The following is a 25,881-nucleotide window of genomic DNA, read 5'->3' on the forward strand; positions in this document are numbered from 1 at the left end:
GCAGAGAAAGGTACACATTTATTCATAATAGAAGCAAACAAGTTCTACAAGTAAATTTAGTAAGATAGATAGAGACATTAGGAAAAAACCTCCAAAACCCTACTGAGAGAGACAAAAGACATAGAAATGCCACGTTACAATTGGTTGTGTTGGAAAGATGTCAAATCTTGCAGACCGATGTACAGATGCAGTATACATAGGACAGAATCACAATGGGGTGCTTTGAGCATTAGTTCATCTTTTTTGGCCTCACCCACGGTACGAGGAAGTTCCTGGGCCAGGGATCCAACCCACACCACGGCAGTGACAACATCAGGTCCCTAACCCTCTGAGCCACCAGGGAACTCCTCGTCTTCCTTTTTTTCAGTTTACATGTTTTGACTTTTTTTATTTTTTTACTTTAAGCTGTTATTTTTTTACTTTAAAGCATTGGTAATATATAATGTAAAGGTGACTTTGTTTTTTGTTAGGTCATTTTTTTTTCTTTCAAAATGAACTGGATGGTCATGTTGACTTCCAGGAGCACCAGAATCCCTGACCTAAGCTGAATATTATAGGGACCTTGAAGAACAGAAACTCCTCCTAGAAAGATGCCCTCTAATCCAGAGATTTCTCTCTCAGGTGTTGGGGGATTGACTGAGACCAAGTTTCATAATGAGGCTCTGTTTTTGGGGAGCTGGATGAGGGCTCGCCATCCACTGGAGAGCCAGGAGGTCACGAATCCATTTGCTTTAAAGATAAAGAGAGAGGGAGAGTGTGACCCGTCCCTTGGAGATTCAGGGGGAAGCAGTTCTTGGCAGGAAAAAAAAAAGGACTGTCCTTTTCCTTTGCACGATCCTCTGCCTCAAACTATAAATGTTGGAGGGACCAACATTTACTTTGTTAGTCCCTGCTCTTCTCTATCTTCATCTCCTCTCTTGGGGGTCTGTAGGGGAAAGGGTTAACTCAGCAGGCCTGAGTTGCTCAAACCCTGCATATTCCCCTCAAAAGGCCTAGCTTAAAGGACTTGATCAGCTTCTAGGAACTAAGCTTCTGCAATGTTCTATCAGATAGAGGTGTTTTTGCACACCTGTACCCCTCTGTCTAGATAGTTATACAAGCACGGTGATCTGTAGTGAACACACCTGCTTGCCTCCTGGGGGTCTGGAGCTTCAGCGACGGACCCGCATAAAGACCCTGAACACGCAGATTCAGGGTGAGCCTCCCTGGTTGGCAATGCTTCCCGTATGTGGTCACCTACTGCGGGAATCCCCCTGTGACTCCAGAGAAGGGACACCTGGCAGCTTCCTCATGTTTTCTTTCAGACGCCACTGCTTACACCCTTTCCCTTTGCTCATTTTCCTCTCTGTCCTTTTGCCATAATGAACCATAACAATGAGCATAACAACTTCCAGGTCCTGTGAATCCTTTCAGCAAATCACTGCGCCTGAGGGTGGTTCTGGTGACCCCCGACACACGATTTCATGGAGCCCCCTAACTTCAAATCCCACTGACAACTCCCAAATGTGTCTCTATAGTCCTGCTCTGTCCAGACCTTCAGGAACATCTGCCTACTGGATTCTCCAATTGATCCTTGATGTGTCTAAACCAAATTCTTGGTTGTATATCCCACATTTGCTCCTCCCACACTGTTGCTTCAGAAAGTAGCCTGCCGATCATTCCATTGTTCTGGCCAGGAGCCTGGGAGTCACCCTTGACTCCTCTTTACTTTTGGCAAACCTTGTTCTCTCATCTCCATCAATGAGTCCTTCGGGGTTCTAAGAATCTCATGCCCGCACCTCCCCAGGTGCCTGATTCCCATGGTTCACTCTATGTTTTCTCTCGCCAACTCTTCCTCTCTGTCTATATATATAGCATCTGCAGCATATGGAAGTTCCTGGCCTAGGGGACAAATTGGAGCTGTAGCTGCTGGCCTGCACCACAGTCACACCACTCCAAGCTGCATCTGTGACCTACACCGCAACTTGCCACATGCCAGATCCTTAACCCCACGTGCCAACTCTTGATAGCTCCTTTTTCTTACTTCTCTACCATGATTTGAAAAGACACGGCTTATCGGACTCCTGTGTACACCCCATACTCATCTCTATCTGATCAGACTCACACTTCTCCTTGGATACTGTATCTATCAACAGTGTTTGCCAAGGATGGGCAAACACTATGGCATCCCCAACTCCTGGGTGTCAGATCTTGGCGGTCTCATTCTAGGTCACTTTTGCCTTGTCTCTATTGCGTTTAAAGAAAAAGGAGTCAAAAGCCTGAGATTTGATGGGAGCTAGGGTCCAGGGCCTGGAAAACACATCGAAACAGAATGTCACAAGCTCTACAAAGAGATAGGCTGGAATACAATATGTATGCAATACAAGTCATTGAAAATATGATTGGGCGTGATTTCTTCAGGATTTCTGGAGAGATGATCTCTGCTTCTGTTAGACGGAGGAGTTGATGTGGCAGTAAAGGTTGTGCTCTGGATTCACCAGCACCTATTATACAAAGAGAAGAGGTGAGTTGCATTTCTAGGTGGACCTTCCTAGTCTATTGCTGTAGGGGCCCAAACACTCTAGCATTCTCCTTTCCCACCTTTGAAAATTCCAAAGATCTTCCTCGTTTCTTGCGGTACTTCAGTCACGCTGGAACTTCTCCATTCCTTGAATGGCCCATTTACGTCCCCACTGTGGAGGACACTCTAAAGGGACCCCCATACTCCTCGCCTTCTGGTATTCATACCCTTATGTAATCCTTCCTTGAGGGCAAGAGCTGTGATTGGCTTCTAACCATTAGACTATGGTAAAGGTGACAGGATGCACACGCTTACACGTATGTGATTCTGTGATCTAAGATCATGACTTCTGTCTTGGCTTTGAAGATGCAAGATGCAATGTTATAAGCTGTGTTAGGCAAGGACTACATGGCAAAGAATTGAGGGCAGCCTCTGGCTAACAGCCAATAAGAAACTGAGGCCCTCATTATGACAGCCTGCAAGGAATTGAATGCTGCCAATAACCATAACAGCTTGGACGTGGATCCTTCCCCAGTTGAGCCCCAGATGAGACCTGAGACTTGGCCAACACCTTTATTGTAGTCCTGCAGAAGACCCAGCTGAGCAGCCCCTCGACTCCTGACCAGGGAGTAAATGTGTGCTGTTTTAGGTTGCTGAGATAGTAAATGTGTGCTGTTTTAGGCTGTGAAGTTTGTGATAATTTGTTTTACAGCAATAACAAATTCTTTCACTTTAGGGCCTTTTCACTGGATGCCCCTCAACTCGGAATGTTCTATTCCAGACCCTTTGCATCGTTTGTTCCTCCTCATCCTTTGAGAACGTAGCAGACACTGAGGTGGCTGACCGGACACTCTTCTCCAGATTTGCTCCCTTGCCTGCTTCTATTGAAGAGACTGGGAAGGATAATGCCTCATTTTCTCAGCCTTCCTTCCAATAAGAAATGCCATTTAGGAGTTCCCGTCGTGGCGCAGTGGTTAACGAATCTGACTAGGAACCATGAGGTTGCGGGTTCGGTCCCTGCCCTTGCTCAGTGGGTTAATGATCCAGCGTTGCCGTGAACTGTGATGTAGGTTGCAGACACGGCTTGGATCCCTCGTTGCTGTGGCTCTGGCATAGGCCGGTGGCTACAGCTCCGATTCGACCCCTAGCCTGGGAACCTCCATATGCCTCCATTTGCCAAGAAATAGCAAAAAAAGACAAAAAAAAAAGAAAAGAAATACCATTTCATGGCATTGCAACCCAAGGAGATATAAGAGGCAGTGTACTGGGTGAGATTTCCAGGAAGAGCTTTTGCTCTACCGATAACAGGGAATAAATGTGACTCCTTTCCCCAGACCCTGATGAAGATAAGGACCTAAGAGGCTATGTTTGTACCAGTTCACAGCTCCCTGGAGGCTGACAAATTCAGCACAATGCATGCAACAGCCTGAGAAAGCGTGCTTCTCTCTGGAAAATTTGAACCCAGAAACCTTTAAACAGCAGTAGAAGATGCTGTCATACATAATTATACAAGTTGTAAAGGAGCCGTGACCAGGAAACTTTCGTAGAAATTCCATCTGGACTAAGGAGAATGGAACAGATTCATTGATCAGCAAAAATGGGCAACCACATAAGAGAGAAAAACTTCCTGATAACATTCTGGTCCCAAGTAATTTCTGTAATTGAACTATCTGAGATTCCCCAGTGTTTTCTTAATTACTCTCCATTTTACCTGAACTCCTTTCAAGGGGTTTGTCTTTCTTATTAAAAATCCCTGAGATACACATAGACATTCACATCTTTTGAGAATGGTTCATCCGATAAGTAATGGAGCAGAGTGGAATATGATGCCCTTGCATGGGCTGGATTAAGGAGGCGTGAAGAAGAAATAGAAGGGAAGAGGATGGAATGAGAGGGAAGAGAAAAGAAGGAAGCAGAATTGAATGGAAAGGGAAAGGGTGAGGAAGAGGAAGTGAAGAGAAAAGAGAGAAGGACGTGGAAAGAAAATGAAGAGAATGGAAAAGGAAGATATAGAATGAGAAGAAATGGAGTGTGGTGGAAGGAAAGCCAATCAAATGGAAATGAATGTAAATAGTGACACTGACTATTCCAGAAGTGGAAGGAAGGGTAGGCGATAGAATGAATGGAGTAGGTGAAATATATGGATGTAAGAACAGGAATGAAAAGGGACAAGAAGGAAAAGAATAGAAATGAAATACAGCGATGGGATTGAAATGGAGTAGACAGGATGGTACTAGACAGTAACAGAATGTGAGAGATTAAAATGAACAAATAAAAATGAATAAAATGTAAGAGGGGGACGTGGGAAAGAAAGGGAAGGGATGAAAGCAGAAAGATGGACTAGAACACAATGAGAACAGAGTGCAGTGGGATAGAATGCAAAGGAATGACAGCAAGTGGAGTGGATGGGAAGAGAGGACAAGGAATGGAATAGAAAGAAACAAGAGGAATAAAAGGAATGGAAGGGAAATAAAAGGAATTTTTCATGACCACACCCGCAGCATATGGACGTTCCCAAGCCAGGGCCTGAATCTGAGCCACAGCTGCAATCTACGCCACAGCGGTGGCAATGCCAGATCCTTTAACCCCCTGCACCAGGCTGGGGATCGAACCCACACCTCCACAGTAACCTGAGCTGCAGCAGTGGGATTCTTAACACGGCACCATGGCAGGAACTTCAATGAAAGGAATTTTTTTTTTTTTTGTCTTTTTAGGGCCACACCCATGGCATATGGAGGTTCCCAGGCTAGGGGTCTAATCAGAGCTGTAGCTACTGTCCTACACCACGGCCACAGCAATGCCAGATCCGAGCCACATCTTCGAGCTATACCACAGCTCACGGCAATGCCAGATCTTCAATCCACTGAGCAAGGCCAGGGATTGAACCCACAACTTCATGGTTCCTAGTCGGATTCATTTCCACTGCGCCATGGTGGGAACTCCAAATGAAGGGAATTTTATGGAAATTAATGAAATGGAAAGAAATGGAGTGGAGTGGAATGGGGGAAAAAAAAAAACCCTAAATGGAATGGAGAGGAAATGGTTGGAATGAAGTGAGAAGTAAATGAAGTTAAATGGATAGAAGGGAAATGGGTGGAGTGAAAAGAGATGTGATGGAAATGTGGGCTGCTGTACAATGGAGTGGACTGAAAGAGAATAGGATGAAATGAACCAGCAAAAGTGACAGGATGGAAATGGACTGAATTGAAAAGATTGAAAAGGATGGAAATGGACTGAATTGAAAAGATTGAAAAGACTTTCGAAAGGAATCTCTGGATAGTTTATCCTACAGTCTCCTCAGCAAGGAGGAAAGCAGCTTGGTGTCAGCCCCTCTATCTGTCCAAAGACTCCATGTGGCATAAGGATACCTCATAGTTTGACTCTGTGTTTCCCTTTGGTAGAGTTGGGACCGATGGATCCGATGCCAGTTTGGGCTGTGGCTTCCTGGGGCCACGAGAATAGCCCCCATGGACCGCTGAAGATGATTCCTTCTGGAAGTGAACAAAGAGGTCCTTTAGGACCCACAGGCACAGACTGCCTTAGAATTAGAGCATCTGGAAAGTCGACGTGTACTCCCCAGTGATCCAAAGAGAAAGTGATTCAACCAGGTTCTTAAAATGTATCAGAAACAAAAGGAGGCTTAGGACCCAGGACTCAGAAGCCTTCCCTTTTCACCTGGCTACTGCCACAACCTCTACTCCAAAACTTCCCTTCCACCCCAGCACTTGCTAGGCCAGTGCCACCTCATTTCCAAGCCCTGGGGTTAGAAGCAGCTCAGTATAGGAGCCAGAGTCCTAGAATATGACCCAGCTCCATGTGAGGCTTTGGGGTACCTTCTCCCCATTCCTGGCCCTGCAAGGCTCAATGAAAGATCTAGCCAAGATGGTTTCTCAGACTTGTCACATAGAACATTCTCGGATTGTGTTCCCTTGCAGCTTCTTTCATAAAATCAAGCAGGGACAACCCACCTCATGGAACTCCCCTGGAGGGTCCTGTGTCAGCACCTGAGGGAAAAGAAAGTAGTGAAGAGATCATGGGGCTTGGGATGAAGGACACCCCTGGAAATGCTTGGAAATAGCTTGGGCCTCAGAGACAGTTACATCCCCTCTGATTCCTGGGGTGGGTTCCAGGTTAGGCATTGTCATGCTGAAGAGCAAGAAGACAAGGAAAGGGATGAAAAAGACTTGGAAGGTCTTGAGATCCCCAGAAAAGCCAGGGAGGAGATGCGGAGACACCCAAGCTGCCACCCACCCCAGGAAGTGAGGCCAGAACAGCCTTCCTGGAGTGAGGAAGGGCCAGATAGTCAGGGGAGCAGAGAGGGTTCCTCTGGAGGTTCTACCCACCTTTTTGACTCGGACCTGTTCTTGAGTGTTGGGTACATTGGCATACGTGGGCATGGGCCAGTCTAGAGAAAATGAATGCCAGCCCAGGGCTGGAGTTAGGAAGAGGTATGAGGGAAGGGTCTATTTGTCCAGGTCACTTCTAGCCCCAAGAAGGATGTGGCAGAAGCCTTCCTTCCTTTCTTCCCAGGACTCCCCATCACATCTCCAGTGATCTTGACCAGGGAATGTCCTGGAAATCAAGGTCTGGATTAGATAAAGGCAGATGGATGATACAGATGAGCACCAAAGTCTAATATCTAGCCCCAGTTGTGCTAGGGTCCTCTGTAGATGGTGTTTATCATATATCTTTCCTGGCCTTGGTTTTCTTCTCTGTGAAATTGAGCTGTATTGGACAGTTTCTAGAGGACTTCCATTTCACGAACCCATCATATGAGAATCTTAGGCCAGACACAGCAAAGGTGTTTCATTTCATCTTTGGTCAACTCCTATCCATCAGCAGAGGGTGGCTGAGGCACTGGGTTGAGATGGACTATGTGACTGGTTTTGAATTTAGCAGGGAAGTGTGTTGTGATCGATTCTCTCTGTCTAGAGCAATCAACTAACAAAGTTTTCTGAGAGTAAGGAAGAACAGAATGGCAGCATATTGCTATATTTGTGTTATGGCTATTGGAATAGGCAAAATCCCTCAGAATTCTTGACCTGATTGCATCCATTTTCCAGATGGGGACACAGAGGTTCTGGGTATACAGGGCTTGCCCATGACATTATAATGACCTGGAGGCAAAGCTGGGAGCAGAGACCTAGGCTCTCTGCACCAGCCTCTTCCCCTGCTCTGGGCATCAGCTATGGAGTTACTTACTGCGACCAGGCTCTGCAGGATGAGTCGTTTCAGAGGTGGGTGTCCTGGCCTCAAGGATGAGGTCCTCTGTTGTTCTCCTTGAGGACCTGAAACCCAGAGAAACCTCATTCTTCTATGCCTTTAGTTCCTGCCCATCTCCACAGGCTCTGCCCATATCCCATGTCCATTTTGGGCGATGTCCCAAACCCTCTCAATTCCCCATGCGCCATGGATACCGTTCAGCACCATGGTCAGCACCAGGTCTGCAAGCAGGTCCCCTGTGGGGCACACCCCCTAACCCATTCCCAGCTTTACCCTTTGGCATATCTGATGTAGAGGAAACAGGCCAGCCCTGTGGCCAGGGCAACAACAGCCACACTCCCGATGGTAATGCCAGTGATGGCCCCTATAGACTGGGACAACTGGGGACCTGGGGAAGGAGAAAGAATCAGGACCTGGGCCTGACACACCCTCATCCTTGTCCCCAGCCCCACTTCCAAGCTTGTGGCTTTATCTCCACTGTCGTCTGATGAGCGCTTGTTTTCCAGCCATTGGGAGGCAGAAGTTTGTGGTAGTACTAGCATCATTTCTGGAATCAAACAGCCTAAGTTCACATCTCAGCTGTGTGACCTTGACCATGCTACTTAACCCCTCTGGGCTTCAGTTGACTCTTCTGTAAAAATAGAAATAACAAATTCTTTTTCTTTTTCTTTCTTTTCTTTTTTTTTTTTTTAGGGCCGCATCTGGGGCATATGGAAGTTCCCAGGCTAGGGGTCAAATCAGAGCCTACACCACAGTCACAGCAACACAGGATCCGAGCCATGTCTGCGACCTGCACCACAGGTCATGGCAATGCCAGATCCTTAACCCAATGAGCAAGGCCAGGGATCAAACCCGCAACGTCATGGTTCCTAGTCAGATTGGTTTCTGCTGCACCATGACGGGAACTCCTAAAAATAGGGATAATATGAGGCCTACTTCATATGGTTGCTGGAAAGATTAAATATATATATATATATATATGTGTGTGTGTGTGTTTATATATTCATGTTCCCTATATGTGATGTTTAATATGTTCAATGTAGGTAAAGTATTTAGACCCATGGGCAGTGATTGGTGTTAGTGTGATGACGTTGCTGATTAGGATGACGGATCAGATGTGGCCAAGTATGGCCAAAGGAAAGGACTTCGGCAACCAGAAACCTGGCTTTCCCCTAAGTGAGTCACCTTTGACTCTCTGGGGCCCTGTGAACATTGACAAAAGTGACTTCTCTTTCTGAGTCTCTTTCCTGCACCCGTAAAGTGGGGGAAATGGTACCTACTGCATGGAGCTGTCACAACAATGAAATGAGATCATGAATGCCTGGCCTCCAGTAGGTGATTGATTAATACACGGCAGTGGTTACCATGAACAGTGGCCTACTGTTTACCCATCCCACTTCCGCCTAGAACCTTTCTCAGTGGGGTGAAGTACAGCCACAGGAATTAGGAAGGCAGCCACCCGAGGGTCAAGGTTATGAGGAAAGGGTCCCACTTTGGAGGGGGTTTCCTGGATGCCATAGGAATTCCTGACTTTATTCTCTGAGTACCCATTTCTTTAAAGGCCGAACAAGCCTCGTCATCTGTAACCTTACAGGCTTTATGAAAGATTAAATGAGATCCCCTGTGAAAGTACCAACACAGTGCCTGATACTTAGTAGGTGCTTTATAAAAGGCAATAACGATGATGATGGCGATAGACGCTGCCATGTACCAAGCTCTAAGCTCCCAGAGCCCTTCGTACCTGATCCAATTCAAAACCTACAAGATCCCTGTGACCATCAACTAAACTCACCACTTCCTGACTCTCTGCTTCTCCATCCATCCTGTGGTCTCAACAAGACCAGAGGTTGTTCTGACGAAGAAATGAGATAGTGTGGGAACCTGTATGGGGCCCTCCACTCTTTGGACAACTGGGAACACTGCTCTTGAGATGGCCAGCCTGGTTTTAAACCCCAGGAATGGGGCTTTAGTCTCTAGATCTCAGTGTCTCCTGAACGGTGGAGAGACCAACAGGCCTGCCTCATAGCTGGCTGGCCAAGAGGACCTAAGAAATCTTTGCTGATGGTATCTATGGAAAGGCTGGCTTCAGGGTGTGACACAGGCTCAGTAAAGAATCATTTTATTTAACACACACAATATGCCAGGCACTGCCCTAAGAACTTTACCAATGTGAATTAATCTTCCACAACCCTATGACATAAGCACAAGTTTGATGTCTGTTTTACTGGCAAGGAATCAGAGGCCCAGAGAAGTTAAGTAGCATGCCCAAGGTCACACAGCATTGGAGCCAGGTTGTGAACAGCGACTGGCTAACAGTGATACTGTGTTGCCTTCTCAAGAACTCAAGACAGACATACAGAGGTTTGGAGAGTTCCTTGGTGGCTCATCAGGTCACAGATCGGATGTTGCCACCGCTATGGCTCTGATTACACTGTGGTGCGGGTTCAATCCCTGGCCTGGGGAGCTTCTGCGTGCCACAGGTTCAGGAAAAGAAAAGAGAGAAATACAGGGGCCTTCCTGCCATCACAACCAGGTTGTTATTAATACAAGTTTTGGCTCCCCCAGTCAGCTTATTCCTTCTCTCCTTGACTATCTCCTTGACTCACTGTGCTTCTAAACAACTCTGAAATGTAAGCATCGCAAATCCCATCTGTAGGTGGGAAAACTGAGGCTCAGAGAACCCTGCAGAGGCGGCCAGGGCACCCAGGTAGGAAGGAGCGTCTCTAGAACCTGAGTGTTATGAGTTGAGATCCCACAGCTTCTGATTAGGAACCTGCCTCTGCAGGACACTCGCAGTCACCCCCTGCCACCCGAACCCAGGGGAAGGAAGACCAGCATCAGGAAAAGTCCAGGTGACCCAAGGAGAAGGGGCCCTGAAGGACTCACCCATCACCCTGACCCGGACGGAGGCGGAGCTGGCCAGGTGGGTCAGAGAGTTAAAAGCCACGCAGTTGTAGGTCCCCTGGTGTTCCCAGGTCAGGGCCTCGATGATCAGCTGCTCCCCCGTCCACACACTGGTGGAGTGTTCAAGGGTCCAGTGAAACTCAGCATCTGGCTGGGATTCAGCCCGACACTGCAGGGTCAGGCTGGAGTTGAACTCTGCCTTGATGGTGCTGACCGCCTCGGATGCCGGGCCCCTGGTGATGTCCGCTCGATCAGGGCCATCTGTGTGCAGAGACAAACACACGCACCCATCCTCCACTGGCGAGATACCTGTTCCACTCCATTCAATCCCGCATTGGAAGTTCTCCCCCCCCCCCCTTTTTTTTTTCTTTTACAATTCTAACTAAGGGCATTCCAGGTTGTAGCCTGGAAAACAAAGGCTCTTCCACCTGCTGTTCAAAGGAATCTCAGTGAGAACAAGAAAAAAATGCTCCCTTTCCTCCTTGGCAGCCCAGCAAACGGATTATAATCCATAACACAGATGAGGAAAATTTTGAAATAAAACAAAATTAAAATAAAAACAGAGTTCCCTGGTGGCTCAGTAGGTTAAGGATCTGGTGTTATCACTGCTATGGCTCAGGTCACTGCTGTGGTGGGGATTTGAGCCCCGGCTGGGGAAATTCTGAATGCCACAGCTGAGGCCAAAAAAAAATTTAAAACAAGCCCCCCACCCGCAAAAAAAAAAAAAAGCCAGAAACCTCTGCTCTTGCAAAACTGAATTCTAACAAAGGAGGCTTATAAGACATCCAGGCTTTAGAAATTGTTGGTGTGTCCTGTGAAGGTAGCCCCTAACTTCCAAAAAGCTCACAATTCTGATGGAATCTCTTACTTAATAACTACCAGCCCTGTGAGAATACTGACACTTACACCTATGTATTCTCAAAGGCAGGGATGCTCGTAGCTGTTCTTTGTAAAGCCAGAAGGAGACCAGTGGTCCTTGGCTCTCCTCCCGTATCCGTGAAGGAAACAAAGGATATGGCTGGTGGATTTCTCATGCAAAACCAAGAGTTTGAGTCTTAAGTCCTTGTGAACTACTGGAGGGAAGGAGGCAAAGTTTCTAGTTGCAACAGCCCACAAGAGAAGGAAAATCTTGCCCTTGCCCTTAAATATCCTTTGAATCTGTTCACGTCTCCCCATCCTAACCCCTAGCCATCAGGATCCCTCATTCGTCCACACCCTGGTCTCCCCGTCCTGGTCTCAAATCCTCCAGGGAGCAGCTAGAGGTGTCTTCCTAAGTACACCTGCCCACTCTCCTCCCTACTCGGATTCCCTAGTGTCCTTGGAATGAAGCCCATGGCTTATGAGCTCATTCACAATCTTGAAGACCCCTCCAGCCCCACCACTCACCTCTCCATACCTCCCACTCTCAATCCAGGAATAAGATCCACTTGGATATTCCATCCCTGCCACAGCCTCTCTTGCCTCAGAGACATCGCATACTCTCTTCCTTCTGGAATGCCCTTCCCCTGAGTCTCTACCTACTTACTTGTCCTTCAGATCTCAAGGTAACATCGCCTTTCATGGCGAGTCTTCCCACGTCCCCCAGACTGGCAGGGGCTTTCTTTGGGGTCCCCAGATCTCTCATGTCATGGCAGCACCTAACACCCTGTATTTTCTTTGCTTAATTATTGATCTCCTGATCCTGAGTAGGCTGTGAGCTCTGAAAGTCACAGAGCCTGACTTGTTGCTCAGTATAGAGAGAGAACAAATTAGACACTTTTGATTGAACGACTGGAGTAGGGAGGAGAGAGCAAGAGAGAAAGGGAAAGCCATGTACTTAGTCTCTGACTCGCTGCCCCCTTGCTAGTCAGTGCACAGAATAGACCCCCGCTTTCTCTCCCTGCAGACACCTCTGCTCCCCCAGTCTTCCCGAGCTTAGTTCACAGCCTCTACATCCTTTGAGTAGCTCAGGCAAAAAAAACCTTGGAGTCATTCCTGACTCTTCCCTTTCTCTTTGCTTCATGTCAGTTAGCAGCGAATCCTGTGAGTCTGATATTTAAAATACATTCACAAGAGTCCCTGCTGTGGTGCAATGGGATGGGTGGTGTCTTGGGAGCCCTGGGATGCAGGTTCGATCCCTAGCCCTGCACAGGGGGTTCAGGATCTGGCGTTGCCACAGCTGCAGCTTAGGTCACCACCGAGGCTCGAATCTGATTCCTGGCCCCGAACTCCATATGCTGTGGGGTGGCCAATAAATAAAATAAATGGAATGAAATCAATGAAATAATAATAAATACAGTAAAATAAAAATAAAAATAAAATAAAATAAATAAATTAAATCCATGGCCTGACCATGTCTCTTCACCCACAACTGCTACCCTGGCTCAGCCTCATCATCTCTTGGTGGACGGCTGCGGCCCCCATGAGAAGGCACCTCACAGTGTAATGACCAAGGGCCCGGCTGCTATATCCCCACATCCCAAGCCTCTCCCAAGCTGCACCCTGCCAGGACCTAAGCGTAGGGGGGGAACTAAGGCAGAGCCCTTTCAGGAGGGATGGGCGCCTCAAGAGTCCTGACAGTGTCCCTTTAGACCACGCCATGGTCTACACGATCCTACCCAACGTGCTCTCCCTTTCTCCCTCACTTGGAGTCGGACTTGCATCTCAGTGCCAGCCTTTTGAGGCTCTCCCAGCCTTTTGAGGCTCCCTCCCTTGTTCTGCACAGGAGCATTCCCTTAGTAAAATCCTTGCATGTCTAATTCCATGTTGGGGTCCACCTCTCCACGGAGCCAGACAAACCCAAGTCTTTCTCTAACTCCTCCCTCTCCCCTGCTTCCACCCCGTAGACAAGGGCCAGAGAGACCTTGTGACAACCTAAGTCTAATGCTACCTCTCCTCTGCTCAGAGCCTTCTGTGGCTGCCAGTGTCCTCCCCACGGCTCACAGCTGATGTTCAGCCTGAAGGAGTCGCTCCGGGCCCCGCTGCCCCAGTTCCAGACCCCGTGTGCTCTACTTCCACTCTCCGGACCTCTTCCGTTCCACTGCCCCCCTCCCCCGACTGACTTCTCCAGTCACCTTGGCCTCCTTGTGTTCCTCTGACATGTCAAGCACAGTCCACCTCAAGTGCTGGTCCCTCCCCTGGGACTCTCTTCTGCTGGCTATCTGCATGGTTCGCTCCCCGCCTCCTTCTGCACAAAGGCCACCTCCTCGGGGAGCGCCCCCCCCGCCCCCAACTACCCCAGCCAGGACTGCAACACCTTCCCGGCCAGGCCTGTCGTTCTCACCGCCTCTCGCTCCATCAGTCATACCAGGGCTCGCCCTCGATTAGCTGTTTGTGCTCTGTCTCCCCCACGGGAACATAAGCTCCACGAGGGCAGGTGTGTGGTCTGGTCCAGGGCCCAGACATGCCCCGCACAGAGCAGATATTTGATATTTATGGAATGAACGGCTGGAAGGAACAATTTAAGCAAGGGAGGGAGAAGGGAGGAAGAGAAGGTCCCGGCTCACGAGACTCACAGCTGATGTTCAGCCTGAAGGAGTCGCTCCGGGCCCCGCTGCCCCAGTTCCAGACCTCACACTCGTAGGGCCCCACGTCATCTCGCCGGAGGCCGTGGATGACCAGGGTCCTGTTGTCAGCTGACAGCACCAGGTGCGGGCTGGGCAGGAGGGGCTGGCCCCTCAGGAACCACTGGACTCCAACCCCCTCATGGCTGGTCTGGCAGGTCAGGACCACCAGGCTGGCATTCTCCACAAGATTCAGGTTTGGGGATGTGATGCAAGGCTTGGTCACTCTTTCTGGAAGTACATGAAGACACAGGATGGGGGCCAGGGACCTTTTGCCTGTCTCCCGTCCATACGGGGCCCACAGGGTCTTCCGGTGTATGCATTTTGTGGGTGGTGTGTGTGTGTGTGTGCTTTGCATAAGACCGTATTGTGGGGGTGGTACATCTAAGCCTTTTGTGAGTGTGTGTTGTGTGACAATTCTGTGAATGTGCTATGGGTTTTGTGTGTAGAGAGAGTGTGTGGTGTATGGATGTATTTGTGTGTGTGTGTGTTGTATGTATATGTTTTGTGACAATGAGGTAGGGGTGGTATATATATATATATATACTTTTATACAGCGAATGTGTATTGTGTATATATTTTCTGGATATGAGTGTTGTGTGTGGTTATACATATGTGTTGTACTATTTGTGTATCACTTTATTGTGTGGGCAGTGCATTTAAACCTTGTATATCTGTTCTGTATCATTGCACACATGGGGTGAGGGTGTTGAATGTGTGGTGTGTGAGGTGTTTTCTGTGTTGCATGGGAGGATGTTGAGTGTCTGTGATGTATGTTGTGTGCATCTACTGTGTGCATGAAATGTTTTGTGTGTATATGTGTTTTATGGGCGAATGAGTTGTGTGTCTATGATATTGCTCCTTGCATATGTGAGATTAGTGTTTCTGTGTTTTTATGTATGAGCACGTCCTGTGTATTGTGTGCATGCTGTGCATATGTGTGAGTGTACTGTATGTACATGTTGTGGGCTCGTGCATATGGTGTGTATATGTGTTGTGTGTCTACGATGTATTATGTACAATGTATTGTGTGTATCTGTCATGTACATGTTATATGTGTCTTATGTGAGTGTGTAGTATGTGCTTTTTATATGGTATTATGTGTGCTGTGTGTCTGTGACGTGTGTTGCATGTATTATGTGTACGGTTTTGTGCATGTTACATGTGTCTTGTGTGAGTGTGTGTTGTGTGTGAGTTGGATGTGTCTCTGGTGCATATGTGTGAGTGTGCTATGCATGCAAGACTATTATCGGGATCTTCATGAGTGAGAGTTGTGTTAGCCTTTGTGTGGATAGACAATCACCTCCCCACTTCAAAAAACTCAAATAACAGACACCCCACAGAGACCCAGCAAGGTCGTGTGGTGGCTGTGCCAACCCAGGACCCAAGACCTTCCCTGTGGTCAGAGCCATGATCTGCCACCAGTCACACAGGAAATGCCCACTCCACTGGGTCCTCCTCCAAGTCTAGGACACTGGTGTAGCTCTGATTCTCAGAGAAACAAAGGAGACATACAGGGAAAAGACACTCACCAAGGACGCGGACTTTAAGGGCACCCAGACGGGACAGGTTGGTGGCCTTGTTGGACACCAAGCACCTGTACAGGCCCTCGTGTTCCTTGGATGCAGCATGGAGGGTAAACGTGCTCGTGGTGGAACTCAAGCTCGTGATGGGCTTGGAGTCATTAGAGAAAAACCATGAATAGTCAGGGTGTGGATGAGACAGTGTTTCCACCGAGAAGGTCAAGTTGGAGCCCTCTATCACCTCAACTGCCTCCCCATTGGGTACACCAGGCTCCAACTTGATTTCAACAGGGTCAGGACCATCTGAGAGAAGAAGAAGAAGAACTGTAGCAGTAATGATAGCATCGGTGACAGCTCTCTTCGGGGAACCTAGGGAGTCAATAGATATTAACTTTTCTCTTCTCCCATCCAAGCTCTGGAACCATTACAAGGAGATGCAAGGGTCTGGGGATGATTACATGTCAGTTTCATCCCTGGGTAAAGCTGGACAGGAAGATACATCTCCTAAAGCAGGCCAGCAAATGCTCCTTCCTCACCCCCTTCCCTGGCAATATTTTGGATCAACCATCTGAAAGTGAAGGAGCTCAGTTTTAGGCCTGTCAAGTTGGAAGTTCCCAGTGGAATCCAAGTAGAGAGGTGACACAGTTATACATCTGGAGTTCAAGGGTGGACGAGTCTGCATTTGGATGGTATGTAAAGCTGTGGGACTTAAGGAGATCACCAAAGAAGTGGGTGAGGGGCTGGGGAGAATGGAGAGGGACTCACAGTACACGATCAGGAAGGTGGGGTTGCTGCTCTGGACCTGGAGGACACCCCAAACTTCACACTGGTAAGTCCCTGCATCCTCCCGCTGGACAGTGAGGATGGTGAGGTTCTTGCGATCCGTGGACAGCCACATGCGCTCATCGAACTTCAAGGGGTGATTGTTGGAGACCCAGTAGATGGTAATATTTACGTCCTTGGTGTCACAGTAGAAGCTCACCCCTTCCCTGTGCTCTATGGCAGTGCCCTGGCTGACTGCAATGGTGGGCTTGGCCAGTGAGCCTACAGGAGAATGAGAGAGAGGGAGACAGAGGCAGAGACTCAGACAAACAAAGACCCAGCAATACACACTCACCAAGGGAACCCAGAGAAACAGGGATGGATTGGAATTGCATGAAGACATGCTGAAGCTCCATGAGCTCAAATGCTGGATCTACTTCTCATTCTAGGTGTGAGCTTAGGCAACTCACTTCCCTTCTCCAAGCCCCATTAAATGGGATTGTACAAATAAAACAGATGGTCTTGGACATGACCATGGGTATCAGCTGCAAAGAAATAAAGCTTGTAACAGGAATGAATGCTGGGGCTCCCTACTCACTTCTTAGCCAACCTTCCTCACCCATGGCCATGACAGCCATGGTCCACCCTTTACCCTGCCCCCAGCACAACTGATCAGAGCAGCTCTTTCCCATTCCCCAACTGGGCCAATCAAGTTTGTCCTGTTGGGACTTTGGGCATGGGACCCTGATGGATGGAGACAGATGGACAGCCTTGTTTCCTATGCCCACGACTCTGCATCCGCCATGAGTCTGGCACGACCAAGGGGTCCCCAACATAGACAGAATAACATCCTTCTCACTTCGGGTGGCTTTAGGCAGTCTGTCACCAAGGGTGAGCTGGGCTGCAGCTGGCAGGCTCCATGTGGTCAAAAGCGAGGCTGGAGGGGGAAAGAAGAAGTATTCAGGGAAGGAAGGGTGTGTTGGGGTGTCCAGTTTTGGTCTTCGCTAGCAGAGGGAGGTCTGAGGTCGAGGATGAGGCGCTCCAACACTAGAGGCTTGACTCCTACCCACCACTTACAGGCTGTGCGCCTTCAGGCATGTTGTGATCTTTTCTGAGCCTCAATTTCCCCACTTGCGAAATGGGCATATTATCACCTGCCTCCTAGGATATCTGTGGGTGGTCATGAATACTGACAAGCTTTAACTGGGTCCCCCAAGGGTCCCTGTCTTTCTCCAATGACACCTGCTCCCTGGAAGTTGCATGGGCAGCCTCCCCTTTCCACGTAGAGGTAGACGGATGCTCAGATGGGTGAGCTCACTTTCCAAGACCATGTAGTGGGTGTCAGAAGCTAAACTTGAACCTGGCCCACCAGCCCCTAAAGACTGCCTGCTCAACACTGTGACATTCCTCTGACCCAGGGCTGGGGCATGGAGCCAGCCCCTGAGCAGAGGGAACTTCTGTTATCTTTGATGGGAGAAAGGAACCTTTGGTACTTCCTCGTCCTTGCCCTCAGGCAGAGGGAACAAGACAGTAGGGGTTTTCAGTTTTCCATCTGGCCATTCGGCACATAGTTTTATGGAAACTCAAACGGTGGACATAGGTGGGGAGCCCCAACCCCAGCAGCCATGCCCGTGTGCGGCTAACCTAATACCCCCCCACCCTTCCCATCAGCTCAGTTAACAGAGCCTGGCTGTCCTGCCCCTCTCCACCCTTCAAAGACCCTAATTTAGCCCAAGCACTGCCCTATCCCCTGCTCAACTCGCGGTGAAGGGCTTGGGCTCTTGGATCCTAGGGAGCAAATATGGACTCTCACGCTTACTTTCTCTACGTCTCTGAGCCTCAGTTTCTTCAACTGCAAAATGGGGAGAAGAGAAGAACTTAGTTCAGTAGGTTATTGTGAGGCCTGAGGAGCTATCAGATGTGACACTATTATTTTTATGATTGTTATTCTACCACTACTGTTATTCTTATTTCCTGTACTGGTATCTCTCTATGTTCAACGCCATTAGAGGTGACGTTCACAACTCAGAGCCTGACTCTCTGGGTTTTGAATCCCAGCTTTGCTGTTTATTTGGGCAAGTGGTGTCCTCTTACCCAAATAGACATCTTGTCTGCGTCTCAGTTTCTCCGTCTGTAAGATGGGGGTCATCGCAGTTTCTGCCTCGTATAATTGTCACAGGAGAAATGAAATACTGCAGGTGCAAGCCTCACAGGTGGACCTCATCATACTCATCCAAGGGCGGAAATTCTCTCCGTGCAAAGCCTCCACCAGGACCCTCCCCGAGGCTCCTCCCCAGAGAAGCCTGCTTCCTGTCCCTCTAGGAGGAGGCCAACGTTGAGGAAAAACCCAAGATGCTGTGGCTGATAACTCTCAGCCTCCCAGGAGGGACAAGGAGCCCGTGCAGCCCGTCTGGGGCAGCCAGGAAGCTCTGGCCAGAGGGAGGAGCGGGTCTCAGAGCCACACAGCAAAGCCGGGCTGAGCCCTCACCTCTGCATACCACACATCGCAAAATCACATCTTTACCTCCAAAATGCTTTTTAAAAAAAATTAAAGTGTCAGGAGTTCCCGTCGTGGCTCAGTGGTTAATGAACCCGACTAGGATCCAGGAGGATGCAGGTTCGATCCCTGGCCTTGCTCAGTAGGTTAAGGATCCGGCATTGCCATGAGCCGTGGTGTAGGTTGCAGCTTGGATCCTGTGCTGGCTGTGGTGTAGGCCAGTTCAACCCCTAGCCTGGGAACTTCCATAGTCCACAAGTGCGGCCCTAAAAAGCCAAAAAAAAAAAAAAAAAAATTGAAGTTTAGTTGATTTACAAAGTTGCACTGGTTTCTGGTGATTCAATTTATATATACATATAATATATAATATATATTTATGTATTAAATATATATTTAACATTAATGTATCAAATATATTTTATATATTTATATATTAAATATATTTAATATTAATGTATTAAATATATTTTATATTATATTTAAAATATATAATAGTATGTATCTATATAATATATACCATTAATATATATGATACAGAATAGTATATAATTATATATAATACAGAATCATATATATTTATACTATTGTAAGTATAAATATATTTATAATATAGTACACATAGTATAAATACATACTATACTATATATACTATATAAACAGTATATATTTATATACTATTCTGTATTATATATAATACATATATATTTCATCTAATAACCTGTAATGGAAAAGAATATAGGAGTTCTCTTGTGTCTCAGAGGGTTAAGGACCTGGTATTGTTACTGCAGCAGCTTAGGTCACTGCTGGCCCAGGAACTTCTGTATGTGGCAGGCATGGCCAAAAAATATATATATATGTACACATACACACACACATATATATGTATATACACGTATAATACATTTGTATACGTGTATATCTATTCTTTTCCAAATATAAATACAAATATACACATGTATATACGTATATACATTCTTTTCCATTACGGGTTATTATAAGATATTGAATATAGTTCCCTGCACTATACAGTAGGACCCTGTCATTTTTTTTATACATTAATGTACATCTATTAACCCCAAGGTCTTTTTTTTTTTTTTTCTCTTTTTAGGGCCGCACCTGCAGCATATGGAGGTTCCCAGGCTAGGGTCTAATCAGGGCTATAGCTGCCGGTCTACGCCACAGCCACAGCCACGCAAGATCCGGGCCGCATCTGTGACCTACACCACAGCTCAGGGCAATGCCGGATACTTAACCCACTGAGCAAGGCCAGGGATTGAAACTGCATCCTTATGGATGCTAGTCAGATTCGTTAACCACCGAGCCACAACAGGAACTTCACCCCAAGCTCTTAATTTATCCCTCCCCCACATCTTTCCTCTGTAAATCTGTTTTCTGTCTCTGAGTCTATTCCTGTTTTTCAATCCAAATATTCTAGCTTCTCCCTTTTGCCTCAGATGCCCTTTAAGCATCAGTGTCACATCCATCCCCTGTCCTGATGTGTAACCTGGCCCCTCTGGGCTGGCACGTCTCCCTCTGCCTGTCTCACTCCCGTCTGTTTCCCTGTCTCCCTCTCTGACTCCCTCGGAATCTATTTTTCTCGGAGTGTCTTTAAAGTTTTCTTGCTCTTTATCCTGCCTCCCTCTCGCCTCTCTAGTTTGCCCTCTCGTGCAGTTTCTACTCTTATTTTCACGGTCTGTCTGTCTCTCTCTGGTTCTGGTTCTGGTTCTGGTTCCATGGTTCAGATTCCATCTCTCTCTGCATGTATGTTGTTGTCTCTGCCTCTGTTTCCCTTTGTCAATCTCTTAAGTATTTCTGTTTCTATTTCTGTGTCTGTGTGTGTGTGTGTGTCTTTTGGGCACATGCACGCACACCCACAGCCACACCCTTCTACCCCCCACCCCGCCTGAGGGGAACAGGGCACTCACCTGAGAGCAGGAGTCCTGCCCAGTGGTGGGCCCAGAGGGCAGTGGACGCCATGGGTCCTGCCACCCGGCTTCAGAGGGCCAAGGGGACCACCTCCCCGGCTCGCTCAAGCAGGCACCGTCCTTTTCCGGCTGCGGGCCCTCCAGCTCCCTTCTCTTCCCCTCTGCCCAGCTGCAGACTCACAGGCTCTTCAATGACAGCACCCCCCCACCTCCCCGGGGGCCGCCAGGGGTGGAGGCGGGGGAGGAACTTCGGCTGCACCTCCCTCCTCCGCCCCAGGGTTCACGTTCCTCCTTCTCCTCCTCTCCACTCTGAGAGCCCCGGAAACCCTGGAGTTTCCCCCGAGGTGGCAAAGGAGGAAGCAAGCCCCACCCTTTGGCCCCGGATCCCCTGAGGAATTAGGCTTCCTCCCACCCGCTTGACTTCAAGGAGGGGGCAGCCCAGGGAGAGGCAGGGCCAGATGTTAAAGGGGCCTGGAACCAAGATTATAAATACTCAACAGCTATTGCAATAAAATCAATAACGGTGGCTCCCGGTGGTCAAGGGCTTAAGAAAACCAGCCCCGGGGGTCCCACTGTGGCTCGGCAGGTTAAGAACCCAACTAGTATCCATGAGGATGCAGGTTCAATCCCTGGCTTCATTCACTGGGTTAAGGATCTTGCGTTGCCACAAGCCACGGTGTGGCTTGGATCTGGCAGTTGCTATGACGGTGGCACAGGCCAGCAGCTGCAGCTCTGATTCGACCCCTAACCGAAGAACTTGCATATGCTGCAGGTGCGGTCCTCAAAATTTTTTAAAATAATAATAAAAAAAAGAAACCAGCCCCAGAGCCAAACTCACCATGAGCAGCCTGAAAATACTAAATGAGCTGAAGTGATGCTTGTGATACGGATTCCTGCTCCTAAACAAAGGTCCTAGGGTCGGGAGGGCGGGATGCAGAGAGAGAGTGAGTGCCTGACTCAGCCTGGGGGGAGGGGGCAGGGAAGATTGCAACCACATCATTCCCCCCACCCCTGACACACACACACACACACACACACACTCTCCCAAACTCTTTGGCTCCTTGGGCTGAGGGCACCAGGTTCCAGTGAGCCAGCATTCCAGACCCCCCACCATCCATCCCATCCTGTCCTCCCCAGAATACCTGAGGCTTCTGACCACACCCCCACCACTCCTCATCCAGGCTTCGATCCCGCCTGCCTCTGCTCCGTCTCACCCACTCAGCGGCCCCAGCCCTCCTTCCCTCCACCCCACCCAGGAGGACAGAGCCCCCACTGGCCTGGGCTTCCAGATCTGCCTCTTATAAGGGAGGAGATTTCTCTCCCTAAATCTCTACTAACCCACCCTCCACAAGGCAGGTTGTGTCTTTTCCTGCCCCCCCCCCCGCCCCCGCCACAATAAAGGAGGATTTCCTGGGCCCTTTTCCTAGCACATCTTCCACTTTCTTTCTAACAGGTGAAAGTAAACCCAAGTCCTTCCTGCCCCCACACCCTCTCCTGCCAATCTCATCAGAGCAGGCTGGCTCACTGCTGTGTCTTCAGCTGACCTCCCAACCCACGTTGCCACGCTATGGCTGCCTCCACCATTCACAAAGATTTATTTGCCCTGCTATGTGCCAGGCACTATTTTGGTGTTGAGGGCGTGCCAGCAAGTAAAACACAGACCTCAGCCCTTAAAGAAAGTACATTTCATGCAGGGAGAGTGGAGGTTTGGGGGAAGACAATAAGATATGTGATAAATAACTGAATTATCCGTGGTGTTGGAAAGTGATGGTGCCACGGGGGCTCACGGCAAGGGAGTCAGAGTGCTGGGTGGGCACACTGGATTCCGGGCTAAATTGGGTGGCCTGGGTCGGCCTCATAGACTTTGGAGAACAACTTGAAGGAGGTGAGAGGGTAAAACAGGCACTGGAGGGTCTTAAGAATTAATTCACTTCTGAAAAAAATGGAAGCAGAGTGCCAAGCTAGGAGCCACCCCCTGCTTCCTGTGTGTAAATAACCACACGAGTTTCTCATTGCTGTTGTAACAAATGACCACAAACTTGGTGGCTTGGAAACAAGACACGTTCATGATCTCTCACAGTTTGGAAGGTCAGAGTGCAGGTTGGCTCAGCTGGTTTCTCTGCTGAAATCAAGCTGTTGCTGGCTGGGCTCTTTTGGAGATGCCTTGGGAAGAATCTGCTCCCAAGTTCACCTAGATTGATGGGAGAATCAAATTCCTTGGAGTTGTGAGACCGAGGTCCCCATTTCCTTGCTAGTTATCAGCTGTGGGCACTCTTAGCCCCCGAAGCTTTTTTCTTGTCCCTGCATGTGAGCCCCGAGTCTCAGAGCTGCCAACACACAGCACATCTCTCTGGCTTCCTTTTCTGCTGCATGTCTCTACTGCTTAGAGCTAGAGAAAGGTCTCTGCTCTGAAGGGCTTGCGTCGTTCAATTGAGCCCACTGGTAATCCAAGCTATCTCCCCATCTGGGAGTCTGTAACCTTATTAACATCAGCAAAGCCCCTTTTGCTATGTAACAGGTTCATACCGTATTCACAGCTTGGGGCATGGACATCTTTTCTGCTTACCACAATGTTGTGATGTGAGGGCAGGATATCTACAGTTGAGCAGCCCTCTTGAGACCATGAGGTAGCAAACTGGAGAGGATATTCAACACACAGGAATGAGGGATGGATGGAAGGAGTCCACTGAGCCATGAAATAAGCCTAGGGCCCCTTGTAAAGTAACAGTTATGCTTTTTGCCACTGGGAGCCAGGGTATCTTTTGTTTGCAGCTGAATGTATCCTACTTGGTACCCTGTTCAGTCACCCCTGGAAATGTTTACTGGAATTTCTCACCTTGTTTTTTTTGTCTTTTTGCCATTTCTTGGGCCGCTCCCGTGGCATGTGGAGGTTCCCAGGCTAGGAGTCTAATCAGAGCCGTAGCCACCGGCCTACGCCAGAGCCACAGCAACGCGGGATCTGAGCCGAGTCTGCAACCTACACCACAGCTCACGGCAACGCCGGATCATTAACCCACTGAGCAAGAGCAGGGACCGTATCCGCAACCTCATGGTTCCCAGTCGGGTTCGTTAACCACTGCGCCACGACGGGAACTCCGGAATTTCTCACCTTGTGATCAAAACTCTGATTGTTTAGAAGCTCAGAGTTAATGGAGCTTGTGTTCTCGGTCCTAGAGGGAAATAAAACTTGTAGAACTTACTTTGAGGAGGAACGTACTCACAACAATCACTCTGTTTAAAAAGAGATTCCTGTCTGTCTCCTTTCTATTCAATACGAAGAAATTGAGTTCCAAAGGGGAGAGTGAAGTTCTTGAGGATCATAGAGCTGAGTCTTCTTCTTAGAGCACCTGGGAAACTCAGTTTTGTACCACTGACTTTGTGCCACCGTGTAGAGAAAGCAGGAGCAGTATAAATGAGAAGAGGAAAGATGCAGTATAAAAGGATCCAGTTTATACAATAGCAACATCTCAAAGACATGATTGGCTCCAAAATAGACAAACATCTCCTACAGCTTAATATCAACAAAAACAACCCAATCAAAAAAGGAGCAGAAGATCTAAACAGACATTTCTCCAAAGAAAACACACAGATGGCAAAAAAACAGATGAACAGATGCTCAACATCACTAATTATTAGAGAAATGCAAATCAGAATCAAAATTCTATGAGGTACCACCTTACACCAGCCAGAATGGCCACTATCAAAAAGTCTACAAACAATAAATACTTGAGAGGGTGTGGAGAAAAGGGAACCCTCTTACACTATTGGTGGGAATGGAAACTGGTGCAACCACTATGGAAAACAGTGTGGAGGTTCCTCTAAAAACTAAAAATAGAATTACCATACAGTCCAGCAAGCCCACTCCTGAGCATCTATCCAGACAAAACCATAAAGAGACGTGCATCCCGGTGTACATTGTAGCACTATTTACAATAGCCAACCATGGAAGCAACCTAAATGTCCATAACAGAGGAATGGATAAACAAGACGTGGTACATATAAACAATGGAGTATTACTCACCCATAAAAAGAATGAAATAATGCCATTTGTAGCAACATGGATGGACCTAGAAACTATCATACTAAGTGATGTTAATCAGTGAAAGACAAACATCATATGATAACACTTCCATGTGGAATCTAAAAAAAAAAAAAAGGATACAAGTGAACTTATTCGCAGAACAGAAATAGACTCACGGACTTTGAAAAACTTACGGTGACCAAAGGGGACAGGTGGTGGGGTGGGAAGGATGGACTACAGGTTTGGGACGGGCACATGCACACTGAGGTATATGGAGTGACTGGCCAACGGGGACCTGCACAGAGAACTCTACCCAATATTCTGGGTGATCTACGTGGGAAAAGAACCTGAAAGAGAATGGGTGGGTGTACACGTAAGACTGACTCACTCTGCTGTACAGCAGAAAGGATCACAACCTCGTAAATCAACTACACGTCAGAAAACCTTAAAAAAAGACATGATCGGAAAAATCTACCACGAATCTCTGCAGACACATATCACCCTGCACCTCTGAAGCTGCTACACCACACTTGCTGCCATGACTCTGTAAAATCCTAGGGCAATCCAGAAAACAGACAAAACATTGGCCCACAGACACTCAGATATTTTATTGAGTTCCTTATGTCCACTGGCCTCACAGGAATGGGCACATCATTTCTCAATCATGGTTCAAGGGAGTGAACTTGCTCAGAAGCTTCTCTAGCTAAGATGTTCTCAATAACTTCACAAACACTCACAATTCCAGCCCCTCCTTCCTCCTAACAATTCACATTCCACCCCACCCTGCTGAAGCCATGACTTCCAGAACTTGGGGCACCACCGGTTAGACAGTGAAATGCTTCTTTGCCAAGAGGATGCTTTATGTTTACTTTAAGATCAATCCTGCATCAACAGTTTTGTAAGTTACCGACCTCTCAGCTAGCAGCAAGGGAGGAAAGTGTTTTCAATCTTCCATAATCAAGGCCGCCATGAAAACTCCATTTA

General features: G+C 48.0%; 1 protein-coding gene across 16 annotated transcripts; it reads right to left on the bottom strand.

The window, feature by feature from the left end:
* CEACAM20 (CEA cell adhesion molecule 20) lies at positions 1-21,205 on the bottom strand. 16 transcript variants are annotated; one of them, XM_013988679.3, is made up of 12 exons: positions 20,877-21,205; positions 17,314-17,391; positions 16,458-16,736; positions 15,702-15,995; positions 14,122-14,400; positions 10,610-10,888; positions 7,997-8,111; positions 7,703-7,788; positions 6,844-6,905; positions 6,469-6,504; positions 5,869-5,991; positions 1-2,483 (listed from the first exon to the last, which is right to left on the bottom strand). In XM_013988679.3, exons 1-12 carry the CDS (start codon positions 20,926-20,928, stop codon positions 2,430-2,432), a joined length of 1,737 nt encoding a protein of 578 aa, XP_013844133.2. In that variant the 5' UTR covers positions 20,929-21,205; the 3' UTR covers positions 1-2,429. The 16 variants fall into 16 exon arrangements, 12 of the variants coding, with proteins under 12 accessions (XP_013844133.2, XP_013844132.2, XP_013844134.2 ...); XM_013988678.3 differs by having other exon boundaries at positions 5,869-6,012; XR_014806329.1 differs by lacking the exon at positions 6,844-6,905.
* Positions 21,206-25,881: the final 4,676 nt, after the last annotated feature.

The sequence above is a fragment of the Sus scrofa genome, chromosome 6, assembly GCF_054392235.1.
Source record: "Sus scrofa isolate SSC_HxYL_T2T_F1_AM1 chromosome 6, Sscrofa_HxYL_maternal_Yorkshire_Landrace_v2.0, whole genome shotgun sequence".
NCBI classification, from domain to species: domain Eukaryota; kingdom Metazoa; phylum Chordata; class Mammalia; order Artiodactyla; family Suidae; genus Sus; species Sus scrofa.

Excerpts from the sequence above, each read along its gene's own strand:
- CEACAM20 (XM_013988678.3), bottom strand. The coding sequence starts at position 20,928 with ATGGCGTCCACTGCCCTCTGGGCCCACCACTGGGCAGGACTCCTGCTC. Across the intron at positions 6,505-6,843 it reads AACAGGTCCGAGTCAAAAAG|GTGCTGACACAGGACCCTCC; the intron begins GTGGGTAGAACC and ends CTTTTCCCTCAG. Across the intron at positions 2,484-5,868 it reads ACACAGAGTCAAACTATGAG|GTGCTGGTGAATCCAGAGCA; the intron begins GTATCCTTATGC and ends TTTGTATAATAG.